This window comes from Astyanax mexicanus, chromosome 18 (assembly GCF_023375975.1).
Source record: "Astyanax mexicanus isolate ESR-SI-001 chromosome 18, AstMex3_surface, whole genome shotgun sequence".
Taxonomy (NCBI): domain Eukaryota; kingdom Metazoa; phylum Chordata; class Actinopteri; order Characiformes; family Acestrorhamphidae; genus Astyanax; species Astyanax mexicanus.
Window position 1 is genome coordinate 3,812,011 of NC_064425.1, and position 16,822 is coordinate 3,828,832.

Genomic DNA, 16,822 nt, shown 5'->3' on the forward strand with positions numbered 1-16,822 from the left:
TGTTACAGAGGATTTCTGAAGGTTTTGTCATTATAGTGGACATATTGACTGCAGATGTAGAAATGTAAAAAAACACAATCAATCAATAAACATGACCTCTATGAGCTCTACAGCCAAATGGCACATTAAGTAAAGCTGTTTAGAGTGCGAGAGTGCATAGGAAATGGATAAATCAATATTAACTCGTCGAAACGTAATTAAAACATACAATAGATGTCATGTACAATAACAATAGCAATGACAGATGCAAACTACAGATTTATTAATTTTTTTTTACAGTGTATAGAAATTTTATTTCAATTTAATTTTGGTTCTTTATGGAAACCATTGTCATTTAGGCAGCAGAACACAACAGGAAAAGGTTTAAACTGGAAAAGGCCACTATCGGCACACAGCTGATAGATAGATATGGTTGCTACAGTGTGATTTTTCACAATATTATAATTATCATAGTATCATGTATTCTTAAATTATCCTTAAGCATTAACAAATTATTAGCAAGAAAATATGATCAAAATGGCATATAACTATACAATGTTAAATGCTTCAAGCATGTTAATTTGCAAACTAAGACCAGAGGTACCATATTGTAATCAGTATTTTAAAATAATTTCTGAAGCTATAAAATTAATCCATATCATGATATCAGCAGTAATGTGTCATGGAAGCAGAACATTTTGTTTTGCTACTGTTTGCAGTGTATACATAGTACATGCATTAAATATTCTAAACTTCAGTACTGTGGTCATTTTAATACACATTTTAATGTCTTGAAACACGACCAGTCAAAAGTTTGGACACACCTCTTTTCATTCAATGGGTTTTCTTACTTTTTATCATTTTTATCATTGTAAATGTAATATTGTGTAATATAAGTGTTAAACAAGCCAGGATATACAGGTGCTGGTCAACGAATTAGAATAATTTGAAATAGTGCAATCATGAAATTCTTTGAATGCATTTTTTGTGCAGAAAGCAAATCAGGTGTTCACCGCACCTGTCCTACTCGTTAGACTAATCACAGAACTCGTTACCTGGAAAAAAATTTGCTCAGCTGAGCTTTCCAAAAGGCCCATTTAGGCCATTTAACTGTGACACTGTTGTTTTATTGAATTAGAATAATGGAGAAACCGTTTCATTGAATTAGAATAATTTTTATTATAATTACAATCATCACTTTCTCAGTATTTTGTGGCTGCCCCCTTGGCTTGTATGACTGCCTGAAGTCTCCACGGCATCGATTTGACCAGCTTGTCGCACTCACAGCTTCCCAGGCAGTGGCGATGTTCTGCTTCAGTTGGTCCAGCGTAGTAGGCTTTCTGTCGCGAATTTTCCGCTTGACGATGGCCCAAAGGTTTTCAATGACATTGAGGTCAGGCCGGCCATGCCAAAACTTCAAGCTGTTTTTTAGTGAACCAATCTTTGGTCGACTTTGCCGCATGAGCCGGTGCAAGATCCTGTTGAAATATGAAGTCTTCTTCGCCGAACTGTTCCTCAACAGTCGGAATCAGGAACGTTTCCAGAACATCTTGATATACGGCAGCATTGACAGTCTTCTTGAGGAAGCAGAGTTTCCCTACACCTCGAGCGGACATGCATCCCCAGACCATAACGCTCTGGGGAAACTTGACGGATCTTTTCACGCACTCGTGGTTGTAGGTTTCGCCACCACGACGCCAGACACGAGGACCTTGGTCACCGAAGGAGATGCAGAAGCGTGATTCGTCACTGAAGACCACTTTCTGCCAGTCTTCAGCAGTCCACTCGCCGTGTTCTTTGGCCCACTTCAGCCGTTTCTCCATTTGTTTCTTGTTCAGCATCGGTTTTACTGCTGGAACGCGAGATTTGAAGCCGAGTTCACGCAGACGACGGTAAGTGGTTGATCTGGAGACGTCAGCGCCGGTCTGCTTGTTCCACAAGTCGGTGAGCTCGGAAGTGGACTTGAACCGGTTGCTGACTGCGATCTTTCTCAGCTGCTTGTTGTCGCGAGCAGAAGTTTTTTGGACGCCGGAACAGTTGGTGCGCTTGCTGCAGTTTTTCTTGAGAGCTTTGCAGACGGAAGACTGGCTGATGCCGAGCTGCTCAGCAATTTTAGTTTGGGTCAAGCCTTGTTGGCGAAGGGCTTGAATTTGAGCCACTATTCCGGTTGAGAGGTCGCGCTGCTTACCCATGATTGATTTTACAACGTAGAAATTCTACTCAACCCTGACTTTATACTGCACAGTGAACACTCTTCACAGAAAACAAAAATTTGAGCATTTATTCTAATTCAGTGAAACAGTTTCTCCATTATTCTAATTCAATAAAACAACAGTGTCACAGTTAAATGGCCTAAATGGGCCTTTTGGAAAGCTCAGCTGAGCAAATTTTTTTCCAGGTAACGAGTTCTGTGATTAGTCTAACGAGTAGGACAGGTGCGGTGAACACCTGATTTGCTTTCTGCACAAAAAATGCATTCAAAGAATTTCATGATTGCACTATTTCAAATTATTCTAATTCGTTGACCAGCACCTGTAGGAGCCACATTAAGCTTTGAGGTCTATACCACACAGTAAAGGTACTCTGTTACCAATAGAGGTCTCTGCATTGAAAACAAAAAGTAAAATTATGGAGAATCACTTCAAAAACATACTTTACGCATTAGAAATAGAACATAAAATTGGACTTTGAGCTCCAGATAATAAAGCCAGTGATTAGACAGTTAGACAATGTATAAGCGTCCTGTAGAATCATTTTTACACAAAATATGAAGTAAAATCAATTCAACCTCAAATTTATAATGCTATTAACATAAACATGTGTGTGTTATAGCCCTAGTAAGCTTTTAATATGAATATATGAATACTAAACACACTCAAGCACAAATTATTCTGGCTGAAAATGTATGTGTTTAGACACCATTTGCAAAAATATACTCATGTATTGAGTAGCTCACAATCATTTAAATTAAGACTAGATACCTGGCTCATTCACTTATACACTGTACAGTAAAACCTACACTAGCCACACTGATGGAAACGGCTGACCTTAACTGGCCGCCCTCCCATAGCTGAGCGGATGCACAAATGCCTCTTTCCGCCAATCTAATTAAAGGATGCTACAAAGAAGACAACATTAAACAGGACAACAAATATCTCCAAATGATCTAATCAGACCACAAATCACATACCTAATAGGTAGGAGGGAGCCAAGGGGAGAAAAAGAGCTCAGGTTAGATGAGGACATTAGGACTGTAATGAGATACCCCTGGCCTTGAAAAACCTGCTGCCCCGGCCTTGCCGCTGCTCATTAGGGCTTTATTTTGCTGAGACTGCCTGAAACTGCAGCTCAAGAAACCACAGAAGTGGAGGGGTAGAATCAGCCACAGCTGCACAACACAGGCTCACTTCTCTGTAACTGACCCAATTGCCAGTCCCCAACAAATCCTGTTCTGCAGCACCACCACATCTGCTCCGCTAAATGATGGATGTGATTGAACGTCTATCAATAATTGTGCATAACTAATACCATCTCACTCAAAACATTAACATTGTTCATAATTTAACACCATAATTTAACACAGTTTTATTATCAATCAACAAAAATAAGATTAAATTACTCCTTTATGAATACATATTTGTGTATTAAGGAAAACATATTTGAAACTCTAAATATATTATGAATGTGCTGTTTCATTTACATCAGTGTCCCACTGTTTAGACTTAACTGGATCCAAATCAGTGATTCTTAACAACAGTCCTGGGGACTTTCACCCAAATACATATATGGAAAAAAATAGAAGAGCACTTAAAAACAATGAGTTTCTTTGATTTTACCTAATTGAAAACCTCTGGAATATAATCAAGAGGAAGATGGATGATCACAAACCAACAAACCAAACTGAACTGCTTGAATTTTTGCACCAGGAGTAAAGCAGCATAAAGTTATCCAAAAGCAGTGTGTAAGACTGGTGGAGGAGGAGAACATGATGCCAAGATGCATGAAAACTGTGATTAAAAACCAGGGTTATTCCACCTAATATTGATTTCACAACTCTTAACGTTTTTGCATTACCGTACTTAAAGTCTGAAAGCTCTGCATCTTTTTTGTTATTTCAGCCATTTCTCATTTTCTGCAACAAAAAAAAATGCTCTGAAGGACAATATTTTTATTTGGATTTTGGGAGAAATGTTGTTCTGCGTATTGGGTTCTGTATATTATTATCCAGATGATACAAAGGGGGTTCTGTATTACTATCCAAACAGAAAAGTAATCATATAAAATAACTGATGAGTCAACTTTGGGCGGCAAAAATTGGATAATCTGGTTTACCAGCTAAAGCGCCTAGTTAAAATGAATACCCAAAAGCTATAGATACAGGTCAGCCAGTACCTGGCCAGCATATGCTAGATTGTTAAGAATTTGGTATATTTTAAATAAATTGTGTGAGATCATCTAATGTGAAAGTAGGTGTGCTATCTAGCCTTTCTTTTACCATCCAAGCAAGTCAGACAGTACTGTTTTAGCTGATTTTACAGACCAGACCTCACCATGGGTAATACACTCAGTTTATACACTCAGGAAAATCGTAGTTTTGTTATAAAACAGGGTTTTTTTAACACTAGCTAACATTTTCGATTTATTAGGCTGAAAAACGTCAACTACCCACCTCCAGCTAATTCCCATGACTATTGCTGAAAACAGCCTGACTACCCTGCTCCAAACCACAGCTCTAAACCTGTGTAAAAAGCTCTAAACCTGGTAAAAGATTATGGTATCTAGTTATATTTTTATTGGCAATCTTTATATGATGGTACACAAGCTGGTTAACAAGCCAATTAACTCACCTGACCACCAGGTACTTGCTTTTAGAGTAGCTAGCTTTGGTTAGGTCAACTGAATAAATCTGGTTGACCAGCTAAACCATATATTAGCTGGTTAGTTTTATTAAAATATTACCCTATGCTGGTAAAAAGTTATACTGGTGAACCAGCTTAACCCTTATATTTGTCACAATTATTATCTAACCAGCTAGTTAATTAGCCAGCTAGTTAATTAGCCAGCTAGTTAGCTAGCGCTAGTCAAACCAGACATCACCATGGGTAATACACTCCCTTTATACAATCAGAAAATCATAGCTTTGTTATAAAAAAGGATTTTTTAAGCTAAAAACGCTACCTAACGCCAGCTAATTCAACTGCAGCACTAGTTAGCTAGCTAAGCTAAGCTAGTTAATTAGTTGACCGTTAGCCACTCAGCTAACTTAATTAGCGCTAGTTAGCGTCAGGTTCGCGTTTTAATCGAATAACACTTTTACACCGCAGCTCAGTCAAATTCTACACTAGTTCATCAGTTTTTACGTTATTTATTCTCTGTTTTTTGTTTTCATTTTAAATTAATAGGGTAAAAAACTCGCTAACCACCGACCTGCTCTTCTCCGATCTGCTCTCCGGCTTTTCTCGGTGATTTTGCGGCGGTGTGACGTCACGGTTGCCAGATTGTTACATAGGCGTCCAGGTAAAAAATATCAGGTAAAAAGTCATTGGGTTAAACGTGTTTTAGATCCGCCAAAATGCAAAGAAAACCACCCAAAAAAACATGACAGCTATTTCACATTGCCTTAAAACAAATACAAATAGTATAAAAAATAGACATTTCAATATTTTATCTGCATGTGTGCATTATCACTCAGCCCCTGAGGTGACATCATGTCATCACAAGATAATTAATGCTACCTTCAAGTAGTGTCGAAAATATCGTATTTGCGAGATGAACTCCACCACAAACTCGTATTTACCAGTAGGAAACTAATTTTTACTTATGAAGTTGGAGATGGTATTTACGACTTGACATGCTTTCGATTTTTTTTTTTTTAGGTCAGGTGGAAATGGACGCCATTAGGAAAATCCTTTTGTTTATACTTTTGCTCTATTATCTTAAAAAAAAAAAAAAACAGGAGGTTTATTTTGCACTTCTGCAAGAGAATGAAGCAAATAAGCCACGCATTAGGTGATGGTTTTATCCCATTAGAACTTTGCATTGTAGACGTTTACGTTTTTTCACATATTGCTAGTGATTTTATTAGTAAGCTTATGATAACCTGCAAGTGTTACTACTGCTACTATTATTACTATTACTATTGCTAATTATCTCTATGTTCTTTACAGTTTACTCTAAGAGCAGGATCCAAACTGGCAGCCGCCATGATCTCTTGTTACTGAAACGCCCCCAACTGGAAAACTATGAGCTTATCTAAAAATCTGTTACCCACTGGTAAATACGAGTTTATGGTGGCATTCATGTGCTCATGTTAGCTAGGTGAAAAAGCAAGATTAAAAACTTCCATAAAAAAATCTACCCTTACCCTTGAGAACCCCTAAAAAAGGGACTTGCTATGCCCACGGTAAAAACAGACTGGGTCACACAGCACATTTCTATAGCTTTTTAAAAACAATTTGCAGTACTCTTTTGAAATCTGAGACACCTGAACCCAACCTGTTTTAAATCACTGTATATTCTGTAACTAACACCAACCTTTATTTTACAAATTAGGCAGTAAACATGTTGGCCTAATTCTCCAACTGTAGAAGTAAATATGCAGCAGAGATATTTCAAATGTATGCTTATTAATATCTCAATAATAATATATAAACTACCACATGTCTATTTCACAGTCCACAGACAATTCTGCATTTGAATGCAGTCAAATACTTTAGGTTGCATGTCTGTTTAGTCCATGTAGAGCAGGGGTGTCCAAACTACGGCCCGCGAGGTATTTTAAAAATAAAATGAAAGTTGGCCCGCTGTTAAGCAGGTTTTTATAATGTGAGATTTAAAGTGTGAACGCTAGGTGTCAGAAACGGGCCAAAGAGTCTAAAAGCAGAGAGAGTGCGCAGTTGTCGAGCAGAAAATCTGGCCAAAGAGTCTCAAAGCTGCCGTAATTAAGGAGTTTAATATTAAGAGACATCATGAAATGAAACATGAATTTGAAAAATCTTAGTTTACACAACACTGCCAAAGATAGATAAAGATAATAAGTCAAGTAAAATGGTGTGTAAATAAAAATAATCAGGAAAATGTATTATTTAAAGTGGTATATTTCATTATTTGTTTTATTACAGAGTCTGTGGCCCGTGACTTCAAATATATTTCTCCTTCTGGCCCCCAACAAAAAAAGTTTGGACGCCCCTGATGTAGAGAAATATTGCCAATAGAATAGAACTTTTTGGAGCAGGGTTTTTGGAACTGTGTTCTCTGTAATCATGGTGCTCCATCCAATAGTTTTGGGATAAATCGAGGATGAGGTGAGGTGGTAATTGCTAAAAAAAAAAATAAAACTCCTTCCCTGGATAACAGAGACAGTCACTTTTTTATACTGTTGATTTCTGAAAAAACAATGCATACATATATGTCACAATACTTTTGTCCATATAGTGTAGATTGAGTTTTATTGCTTAAAGCTTTGCCATTACAGTGAGAGCACAAAGACAGCATTCGATACAGTTCCATACAGTTATCACTGCCTGAGGCACTCTACACTTGGTATAATAGACCCCATACCTGAAATACTGAATGCAAAGCTAGGTCATGATGATACATGATGTTCTGGTACAGTCTCTCCTGGAGTTCAGAAGTCCAGAAGTGCAGATTTGAATCCAGCTGTGGGCCATCCATACGCCGTTCATGTGATTTCCACATAGGAAACATAGAACTACAAGTTCCATCTATAAAAGTCTGAATGGACTTATTCCAGTATCAGTATTCCAGGCAGTCAGTGAGTGTATCAAGAAATCTTTAGATCTCCAATGACCTTAAATGGCACCTTATCCTGATGATCCATCATAAAAAATTCCTGTAGGCTATTCTTATTATTATAAATCACAAGCTTTTAAAGGGAACGCAGCTTATTTTTTACTTGCTTACAGAAACTCTAAGTAGATATGAAAGCAATGTCTCAAGACATACAGCTCTGGAAAAAAATAAAGAGACCACTTCAGATTCTGAATCAGTTTCTCTGATTTTGCTATTTATAAGTTTATGTTTGAGTAAAATGAACATTGTTGTTTTATTCTATAAACTACAGACAACATTTCTCCCAAATTCCAAATAAAAATATTGTCATTTAGAGCATTTATTTGCAGAAAATGAAAAATGGCTGAAATAACAAAAAATGCAGATGCAGAGCTTTTAAGCATCTTGGCATCATGTTCTCCTCCACCAGTCTTACACACTGCTTTTGGATAAATTCAAGCAGTTCAGTTCGTTTTAATGGCTTGTGATCATCCGTCTTCCTCTTGATTATATTCCAGAGGTTTTCAATTTGGTAAAATCAAAGAAACTCATCATTTTTAAGTGCTCTCTTATTTTTTTTGTCCAGACCTGTACAATAGCGCTGTATATTAATAACCACAGCAGCTACAATACACCTGCTGCTTTGTACTGTAGGTTAGAGATGCTATTCTGTCCACAAAACAAGTTAATTGTGGTGATTGTGCATTTAGACCTGTGCTTCACCTGTTAAAGAGTGATTGCCAATGCCCTGAGATTAGCCTGCAGTGTGTCCCCCTCTCAATTCAACCACTTTACTCATCTACACAACATCTGTCCATCAAACCACCATTCTCCATTCCACGTGTAAACATAAAATATGGCCTAAAAAACTTTTATAAAAAATAAAAAGTCCCGTCAGTGTTTTTTTAGCTCGCAAAGTGGCGCGAACAGCCTGGGTCCATTCTGCAAAGCGGCCAGCACATGGCCCGCATGCTTCCAGTGTGTGTGAGGTGTCCGTCACTCAGAGCCGCTGACGGACGGGTGAGTGAGGGTCATTCCTGCTGTAGCGTCTCTCTCCAGCTGAAGCTGTGATTGGGTCCGTGGGTGAGGGGGAGGATGGGCGGGTCCACAAGCTTCCACGAGTTTGAATCCTGCTCCTCACATGCACACATACCCAGATACGGGATCTGAAAACACAAAACACTTTGATATTAGTGGCATATTAACATAGAAAATGAAAACGGATGTGAAAATAATGCATAGAAGCAAGAAAAAAAATGGATAAATGCAATACAAGTTAAACGTCTGGATGCATCTCTTCTCATTCAATGTGTTTTTCTTTCTTTTTATGATTTTTTCACATTGTAAATTTAATATTGAAGACTACATTAAAGATATAAAGGAACACATGGAATTATTTATCTTTGAGCACATTTATCTTTGAGGACTGATCTGCAGACTCTTGGTTAATCTCAGTGTCTTCATGAGGAAGAGTCACCTGGAATAGTTTTCTCAGCATCTTGAAGGAGTTCCTGGAGGTGCTGAACACTTGTTTCAACTAGGTAACTCCTTATGTGTTCCTTAATCGTTTTCATGTCTTTAATATTAATCTACAATGTAAATTTATAATAAATATATCAAATAAAGAGATAATTAAAAAAAAGAATGAAAAAGTGTGCCCAAACTTTTGACAGGTACTATGTAAAGTGTAAAGTAAAGAAGAATGGAAAAGATAAACAAGATAAAAGGAAAAATCGCAGATTGAGAAAGCAAGCAAAGGCAGAAAAAATAAAGCAATAAAGGAAAAGATTGCAAAATAAATATGAAACATGTGAGTTAAAAATTACTAAAAAAGCAGAGTCAAATAAAAAGGAAAACTAAAAGAAAAAAGATAGACGTGACAAAAGATTAAAAAACTGCAAAAAAGTAACAAAGAAACATTAGAAAATAAATGTTAAATTATGCTTAAGAAAGTGAAAGGAAAAGGGAAATAAATTCATAGGAAAAACTTTAAATAAAACAGCAAACAAAAGGAAAGAAAAGACAACAAGAAAGATAGCAATACAAAAAGGGACAAATATATAAATAAATGAGTTAAAAATAGCTAAGGCGAAAAGTGTAATAAAGAAAACAAAAGAAGAAGAAAGAAAGAAAACAAAGGAATAAATGAGTGAACATATCATTAAAGGAAGTAGAAAAACATTAAAGAAAAAGAGTGTTAAAGAAAGAAAGCAGTAGAAAATGAAATAATGTATGCAAAAGCATTTGAAAAAGAAATATATATATAATAATGTATATAATAAACTAAGAATAAAGGAAAGGTAAAATGTACTGAAGAAATTATAATTAAGAAAGATAAAAAGCTCAAAACAACAGTAAAATACAAAAATAAGGAAAAGTAAAACAAATGAAAAAAATACAGTAAATAGGAACAAAAAAAGAAAGAAAGAAAATTACAGAAGACCTAAAGGTAGTGGGAACTAGTGAAATGATTCAATTAAAATATTATTATTATATTAAAAAGAAAGGAAACGTATGGACCTTCCGCACTACTTGGACGAAGTCTTTGGAGTTGCGCAGGGTCTGGCCCTGGAGCTGGCGGGTGCAGGCCTCCAGAGATGATGCATGACCCACTATCAGAACATTATTACCTATAAAGAGGAGAGAGAGGACAGAGCTCATTCAGAACCTTCATCCAGTATAGTCTACTGTTCTAAACTGTTGTTTTACACAGGTTCATTCCAGTAGAAAGGTAAGACCCCCACGCACGGTGGCTTAGTGTTTAGCACCCTCGCCTCCCAGCACTGGGGTCTTGGGGTCAAGTCCCTATCTGGGTGGAGTTTCCATGTTCTCCCCGCGTCTGTGTGGGTTTCCCCGGAGACTCCGGTTTCCTCCCACAGTCAAAAAACATGAAGATCTGGTAAATTTAATACTCTAAATTGATCTAGTGTGTATGTGAAAAGTGTGTGGTATGTATGTAAGCTTGTGTGTGTGTAAGTGTGTGTAAATGTATGTATGACTGTGTCCAGATATGGATTGGCACTCTGTCCTGGGTAATTGCTGTAGTGCCCGATGCAGTCCTCCAGGACGGTCGTTTCCGGTTGAGAGTACGCTGTGCGCTATTGGCTGCTGCTTTTTACCAGTGTGTGGATGAGTGTTGATGTGCAATGTGCTTGTGTGTAAAATGTAAATTGTAAAGCATCCTTTCTAGAAATGCGCTATATAAGTTGAATTATTCATTAATTCATTAATTTATTCACCTTTGTTTTTGCAGTCTGACAGGATGTCTTTGGTCACTTTGTAGCTCCGGCTCATGTAGGTGTCGTAGGACTCGGCCACGCTTAGTTTAGTAATGGCTATGTGAGGTCTGTGAAGCAGAAAACAGAATCAGAACCGTGGATCTTCTGCCCCAGTCTAAGGCCCAATCCCATTTCACCCCTTGGTCCTACTATTTAACACTTGTCTCGATTCTTGTTAGGCAGGAGGGGTAGGTTAGGGGAAGGGATAGGGCTTGTTTGAGTTTTTTAGATGCACACTTCAAACTGATGGGTATGAGAATCACTGGTAAGACGGCGAAAAAAGCAACTAAAAAAACCCACAAATGTAACTTCAGTGTTTTCCTTGTTAAAAGTAGGTTTAATGTGTAGTTTCAATGATTTATGGCCGAATTCTTTATAACAAACATAAAAAACTAGTAAAACTAGTCGCTAGTAGTTTGTCTCAATAGCTAGCCAGCTATCTAACTCTCCTGTTCCACCTTAAATGGTGCAACAGATGGCAAAGGCTGCAGCATTTAAGGTGGAACGGAAAAAAACATAAACATAATAAAATAAAAGCTAATCAAAGCTAATTTTATCTCCCCATCACAGTAGAATTACGGAATGGACAATACTAGTTAATTTCTGCACACAATAGTTAATCTCCCCCCAACTTTCTGAAGACATACAATAAAATAAACCCTAAAGATAACTAGTTAACCAGCAGCAGTTCGGTTACTGAATTTTATTGAGCGCTCCTGATGACATATTGGGTGCTTGAAGGGTTTGAACTCTGTTCTAAAGGGGAGGGTTACACTCAAAAAGAAGGGTAGGGGTAAGTGGTAGGGTCAAGGGATAAAATGGAATTGGGAATTCGGCCTAATTCTTTTTAATCTGTACCGAGTCTGTACCTGTAGGTTGTGTCCACACTGAGGTTGGCTGCAGCAAGGTCCGAGGGAGAGATCCATGAGGGTAGAGAAGACCCTGACACCCATTTGGTCCATTCAAACAGGCCTGGCTCCACTCGTATCTTCAGCTTTCCATCCAGCTGCATACCTTTAAGAAAAAGAAAAAACAGAACACTGCTATCTAGTGCTGCGGGTTCAAACACTGTTGTTTTATTCTATAAACTACGGACAACATTTCTCCCAAATTCCAAATAAAAACATTGTCATTTAGAGCATTTAGAGCATTGCAGTAAATGAGAAATGGCTGAAATAACAAGAAAGATGCAGAGCTTTCAGACCTCAAATAAGTTTATATTCATAAAGTTTTAAGAAGTTCAGAAATCAATATTTGGTGGAATAACCCTGGTTTTTAATGCATCACAGTTTTCATGCAGCTTGGCATCATGTTCTCCTCCACCAGTCTTACACACTGCTTTTGGATAACTTTATGCTGCTTTACTCCTGGTGCAAAAATTCAAGCAGTTCAGTTTGGTGGTTTGATGGCTTGTGATCATCCATCTTCCTCTTGATTATATTCCAGAGGTTTTCAATTTGGTAAAATCAAAGACACCCATAATTTTTAAGTGATCTCTTATTTTTTCTGCTGATTTTAGCTGATTCCACCCTCCTCAGCTCAAATTTGAAAAAGGCAATATAGGAGGGGTAGTTTGGGAGGGGCACGGGGTGGTGTATGGGTTTAGGGGTGGGGCAGGAGGAAGAGCTGATTGGCTGAGCTGCAGCAGTGTGCCTCTGATAGCAGTGAGACGCAGATGATTGGACGGCGTCAGCAGGGGGGCGGTATTATTGATTGACTGATCTGCATATTGTGATGTGTCTGCATTCCAAAGTACACGGAAACATCATCCTCACCTCTAGCACAGTTATATTACCTGAGAGGGCGCTGCAGAGCCAGACATTACCATAATAAAAGCGTTTTTTACAGTTTAATTTCTTTAAAAGAGCACATTTTAACTATTAATAGAAGAAATATGGTTTAGGGTTTAGTGGCTCTTTAATAGGCCTTATTAAAATCCAATGTGCAGTTCTCTTGAAAGTATTCTTGCTCATTCAGAACTCATTCAGATTTATCTCTACTGTTCAGCTTCCTTAAAGCATGTTTAAATACGGTACAAGGCAGACCTAGCTAATAAACTGGCAACCAGGGACATGTCTTTCACCCAGTGACAGCATTTAGTCACGTCCTCAGTTAAAGATACGTGCCTTTGAGGATCTCGTGGGCTGTCTGAACGCAGCGGAGGCTCGGCGAGGAATAGATGAAGTCAATGGCAGTGTTGCTCTCCAGTAAAGCCTCACCTGTAACACACAGACAGAAGCTCACAGTTCAAGATGTTCTGAGATGATGAGCTCATTCTGTAAGACAGTAAGTGTCAGTGAAAGCCCACATACCCACAGTTCTGGCCTGAGTGGTTCCAAACACGGTTATAGGAGCGTCCATGTCATAATCCCTGTGTCCTCCACCCCAGGCAGGGAGGAATGGAGGCATATTCAGGTTAGTTCGCACATATCTGCCTGCAGAAAAACAGAATTAAAATGTCACTTTTATATGTGAATCATGATCCATGGACATGCAACATGAATGTGAACGGTCAAATCTGAATTCATGCGTATTTTTTACGCTTTTACGCATTTTAATTAGCATTAAAAAAACAGCAAAAGCAAACCGCCTGTCCTTTTTTCACCGCCTTGACCTGAGCATGAACTTCAGAGCAGCTGTTTACTCTCCACTCCAGCAAAAGATGCTCCACATATGAGCTGCTAACTCATCTATTTCCCTTTATAAAGCTACGAGTCTCTCCTCTCTCTAATATGAGTTTGTTTTTTGTTGTTGGTGAAGAAGGAGGTGTTTATACAGGTATCAATGTGCAGCATGTGAGGTGTTTCAGGAACAGATTCGTTCACATTACACACAGATACAGATCACTTACATTTACAGTTAATGTGAACCATCAAGATCTGGGCAAAAAAAATCAGAATTGAGCAATATAGCCTGTAATGTTGTAATGTGAACGTAGCCTTAGTCCTGACTTTTTAAAGCCACCTTTAAAGCCCATTTAGACAATTATTTTAATGATCCTTATGAAACTAGTTTGGTTGCAGATGAAGGTATAAAATGTAGGGATAATAGAGGAAATAGTAAGAATCAGAAAGCTGAAGAAATATTAATTTATATGAGAATGATGAACAGATTACAAAAACAGAGTCTAAATTGACTAAAGAAATTAAGTGTAAATATAGGCTGTGGCTAAAATGGCTCCCTACTCCCTCATTAGTGTTGAGCTATTTAGGCATACACTATTTAACAAAACTATCAACTGTTAAGAGTTTAGAAATTGAACTCATCAGTGTAGTAGTTAGGTATCTAACCTTGCAGAGACAGAGCTTTTAGTCCTGCTGATGGAAATTTGAATAAGCTGTGTTTATGTTCGTTATTATATTTATAGTATTTATTACTTTCATTGCTTGCAAGCTTATTTTTATTTAATGTAATTACTTTTCTTTGGTTCGTGTGTCCTATCATACAATGCACAAAACACATATATAATACAACCAGGCAGATAAAATCATTTAAATATCGTTTTTTTTTTTTTGTTGTTTTTTTTGTAATTGATGATATTTAATATATTTAAAGTATTTTATTTATTTAAGATCATGTTGGAATAAATCCTGTAATTTTGTTGATATGATGATATGATTCTTAGTATTTTGACCGATTTGAAACAATCTGGCAACCTGATGGCTCACTGTCAGCGTGGTTTGTTCGGCTGTCTGTTGCTTAGTAGCGAGACCCGCAATGCATTTTGGGACACATTTAGCTCGCTTAGTAAGTAGCGATGTTTATTATAAATCATGATGCATTATGGGATTTTATAGTGCCCACAAAATCATGTTCCAATTCCTCCTTACGATTCAGATACTCAGAGAAAAATGGCTGACATACTCAATAGTGACCTAAATAGTAAATAGGGAGCCGTTTCGATCACAGCCATAGTGTAGTAATGCTGTTAAACCAGGGTATAATGCTTACCAACAGCAGTGAATTGGTTCATAACATAGTTTGAACTAATTCAGTATGTCTTAGTATGAGTTTAGTACAAAATTCCATAAATGAAAGATTACAGGTGCATTCGGATCACCCCAGTACTTCACTGCAAAACAGTCTAACTAGTCCAGAAATCACATTTATTCCCATATTACATAATTACAAAATTAAAATGATATATGGCTGTAGTTTATAAGTTTAGTCATTTAGAAAGCAAAGAAGCAGTCAAGGATTGCTGTAAATTTCATGATAATTTTGCAGGGTATTCCCAATGAAGGAGTTAAACAAACTAAAGTTCTCTTAGCCACATGCCATATGACTAGTGTAGGGGTGTAACAGTATGTGTAAGCTTTACGAACCGCCACGGTTCGTTTTGTGTAAATGCACACAAAATACACATTACACAGGCAGTCTGTAGAAGACCAATAAACATAACCCGGAAAGTGTAGCTGTAGCACTGTTGCTATTACTAGCCTGCGCTGAGAAGTTTAGCTCTGACTGGAAGTTGGAGCACACAAGCAGAAAGAGCGCAGAAACACAGATCATTGAGACTGTGCACATGCAGTCGCTGCCCTGCCATTGAAACTAATGGTCGCCTGTCGCTTTCCAGTGTGAACGCAGGGTTAGGCGCTCGTACTCTGTCTCCTCTCTCTCTAACACTAATATTTCTTAAATAGAACTCAAACACTGAAATGCATCCAGTAATGTGTTTAGGAATAAATATTTGTAGTTTAAGCAGGTTCAGTAATGCTGTTGTTTTTGTTCTTAATTAAGTGTCACAATTAGGTTCATTGTTTTTTGTTCCAACACGATCTAAAAGATGGGTCCTCTCATGAAAACAGAAGGAGAGAGCCCTGGTTTCAAGCATTTAATAAAAGAGCTCGAGCTCCGAAAACATACCGAACCATTGGGTTTATACCGAGGTGTGAACTGAACTGTAAATTTTCTGTTTCGTTACACCCCTAGACTAATGTATATATAATACAAGGGCACTGCTTAGGCACACTGTGGAGTGGAATGCAGCCATATCGGGAGTTATGTGTCTTGGATTATCTGAGGTTACCTTTAGCATCAGAGCACTGTGAGAGCCAGTGTTTCCCAAACACCACGTCCATCCTCTCTCCATGGCGACACACAAAGAGCGTCCTTTTAGGAGAGCGAGAGTGGCTGTTGACTCGGAGTACCTGCAGCAGCACAAAACACTTCTGACTAACGCTACATCTCTCAAATTCTGGAGACTATATTCAGAGCATTTCTGAATAATTCAATACGTCCTTCACTCTGGAGGACATATTTAAAAAAAGAAGCAGTGTAAGAGTGCAAGGACTGCAGCAGATTCACAGCTTACATTAGAACTCCTAGTTTATAGTATGTCTGATAATACGCTTCACAGCTATTGAAAAAAATGTCTTTCATTAGAATTGATTAATAGCTGCACACAATACACATTTGTACATACAGTAGCTACAGGGGTTGGACAACGAAACTTTATCTGCACATTGAATTCTGCCGTGATTTGATCAGCCGTGGTTTTATGTTTTTTGGATACAATCCGGGTTAGCACCCGAACATCCCTTTCAGACAGCTTCCTCTTACAGCGTCCACAGTTAATCCTGTTGGATGTGGTTGGTGCTTCTTGGTGGTATGCTGACATTACCCTGGATACCGTGGCTCTTGATGCATCACAAAGACTTGCTGTCTTGGTCACAGATGCTCCAGCAAGACGTGCACCAACAATTTGTCCTCTTTTGAACTCTGGTATGTCACCCATAATGTTGTGTGCATTGTAATATTCAGAGCAGAACTGT

At 37.9% G+C, this 16,822-nt stretch overlaps 1 protein-coding gene across 1 annotated transcript in view; it reads right to left on the reverse strand.

Moving 5' to 3' along the window:
* Positions 1-7,410: 7,410 nt before the first annotated feature.
* Positions 7,411-16,822, reverse strand: part of ubash3bb (ubiquitin associated and SH3 domain containing Bb) — a 62,355-nt gene continuing 52,943 nt past the window's right edge. Inside the window, exons 8-14 of the mRNA XM_022674940.2 lie at positions 16,078-16,198; positions 13,361-13,483; positions 13,175-13,267; positions 11,918-12,062; positions 11,010-11,116; positions 10,291-10,400; positions 7,411-8,936 (exon numbers count right to left, since the gene is read on the reverse strand). Of these exons, the coding sequence (XP_022530661.2) occupies positions 8,802-8,936; positions 10,291-10,400; positions 11,010-11,116; positions 11,918-12,062; positions 13,175-13,267; positions 13,361-13,483; positions 16,078-16,198 (834 nt within the window). The 3' untranslated portion in view covers positions 7,411-8,801. The remainder of the gene's footprint in view (positions 8,937-10,290; positions 10,401-11,009; positions 11,117-11,917; positions 12,063-13,174; positions 13,268-13,360; positions 13,484-16,077; positions 16,199-16,822) is intronic.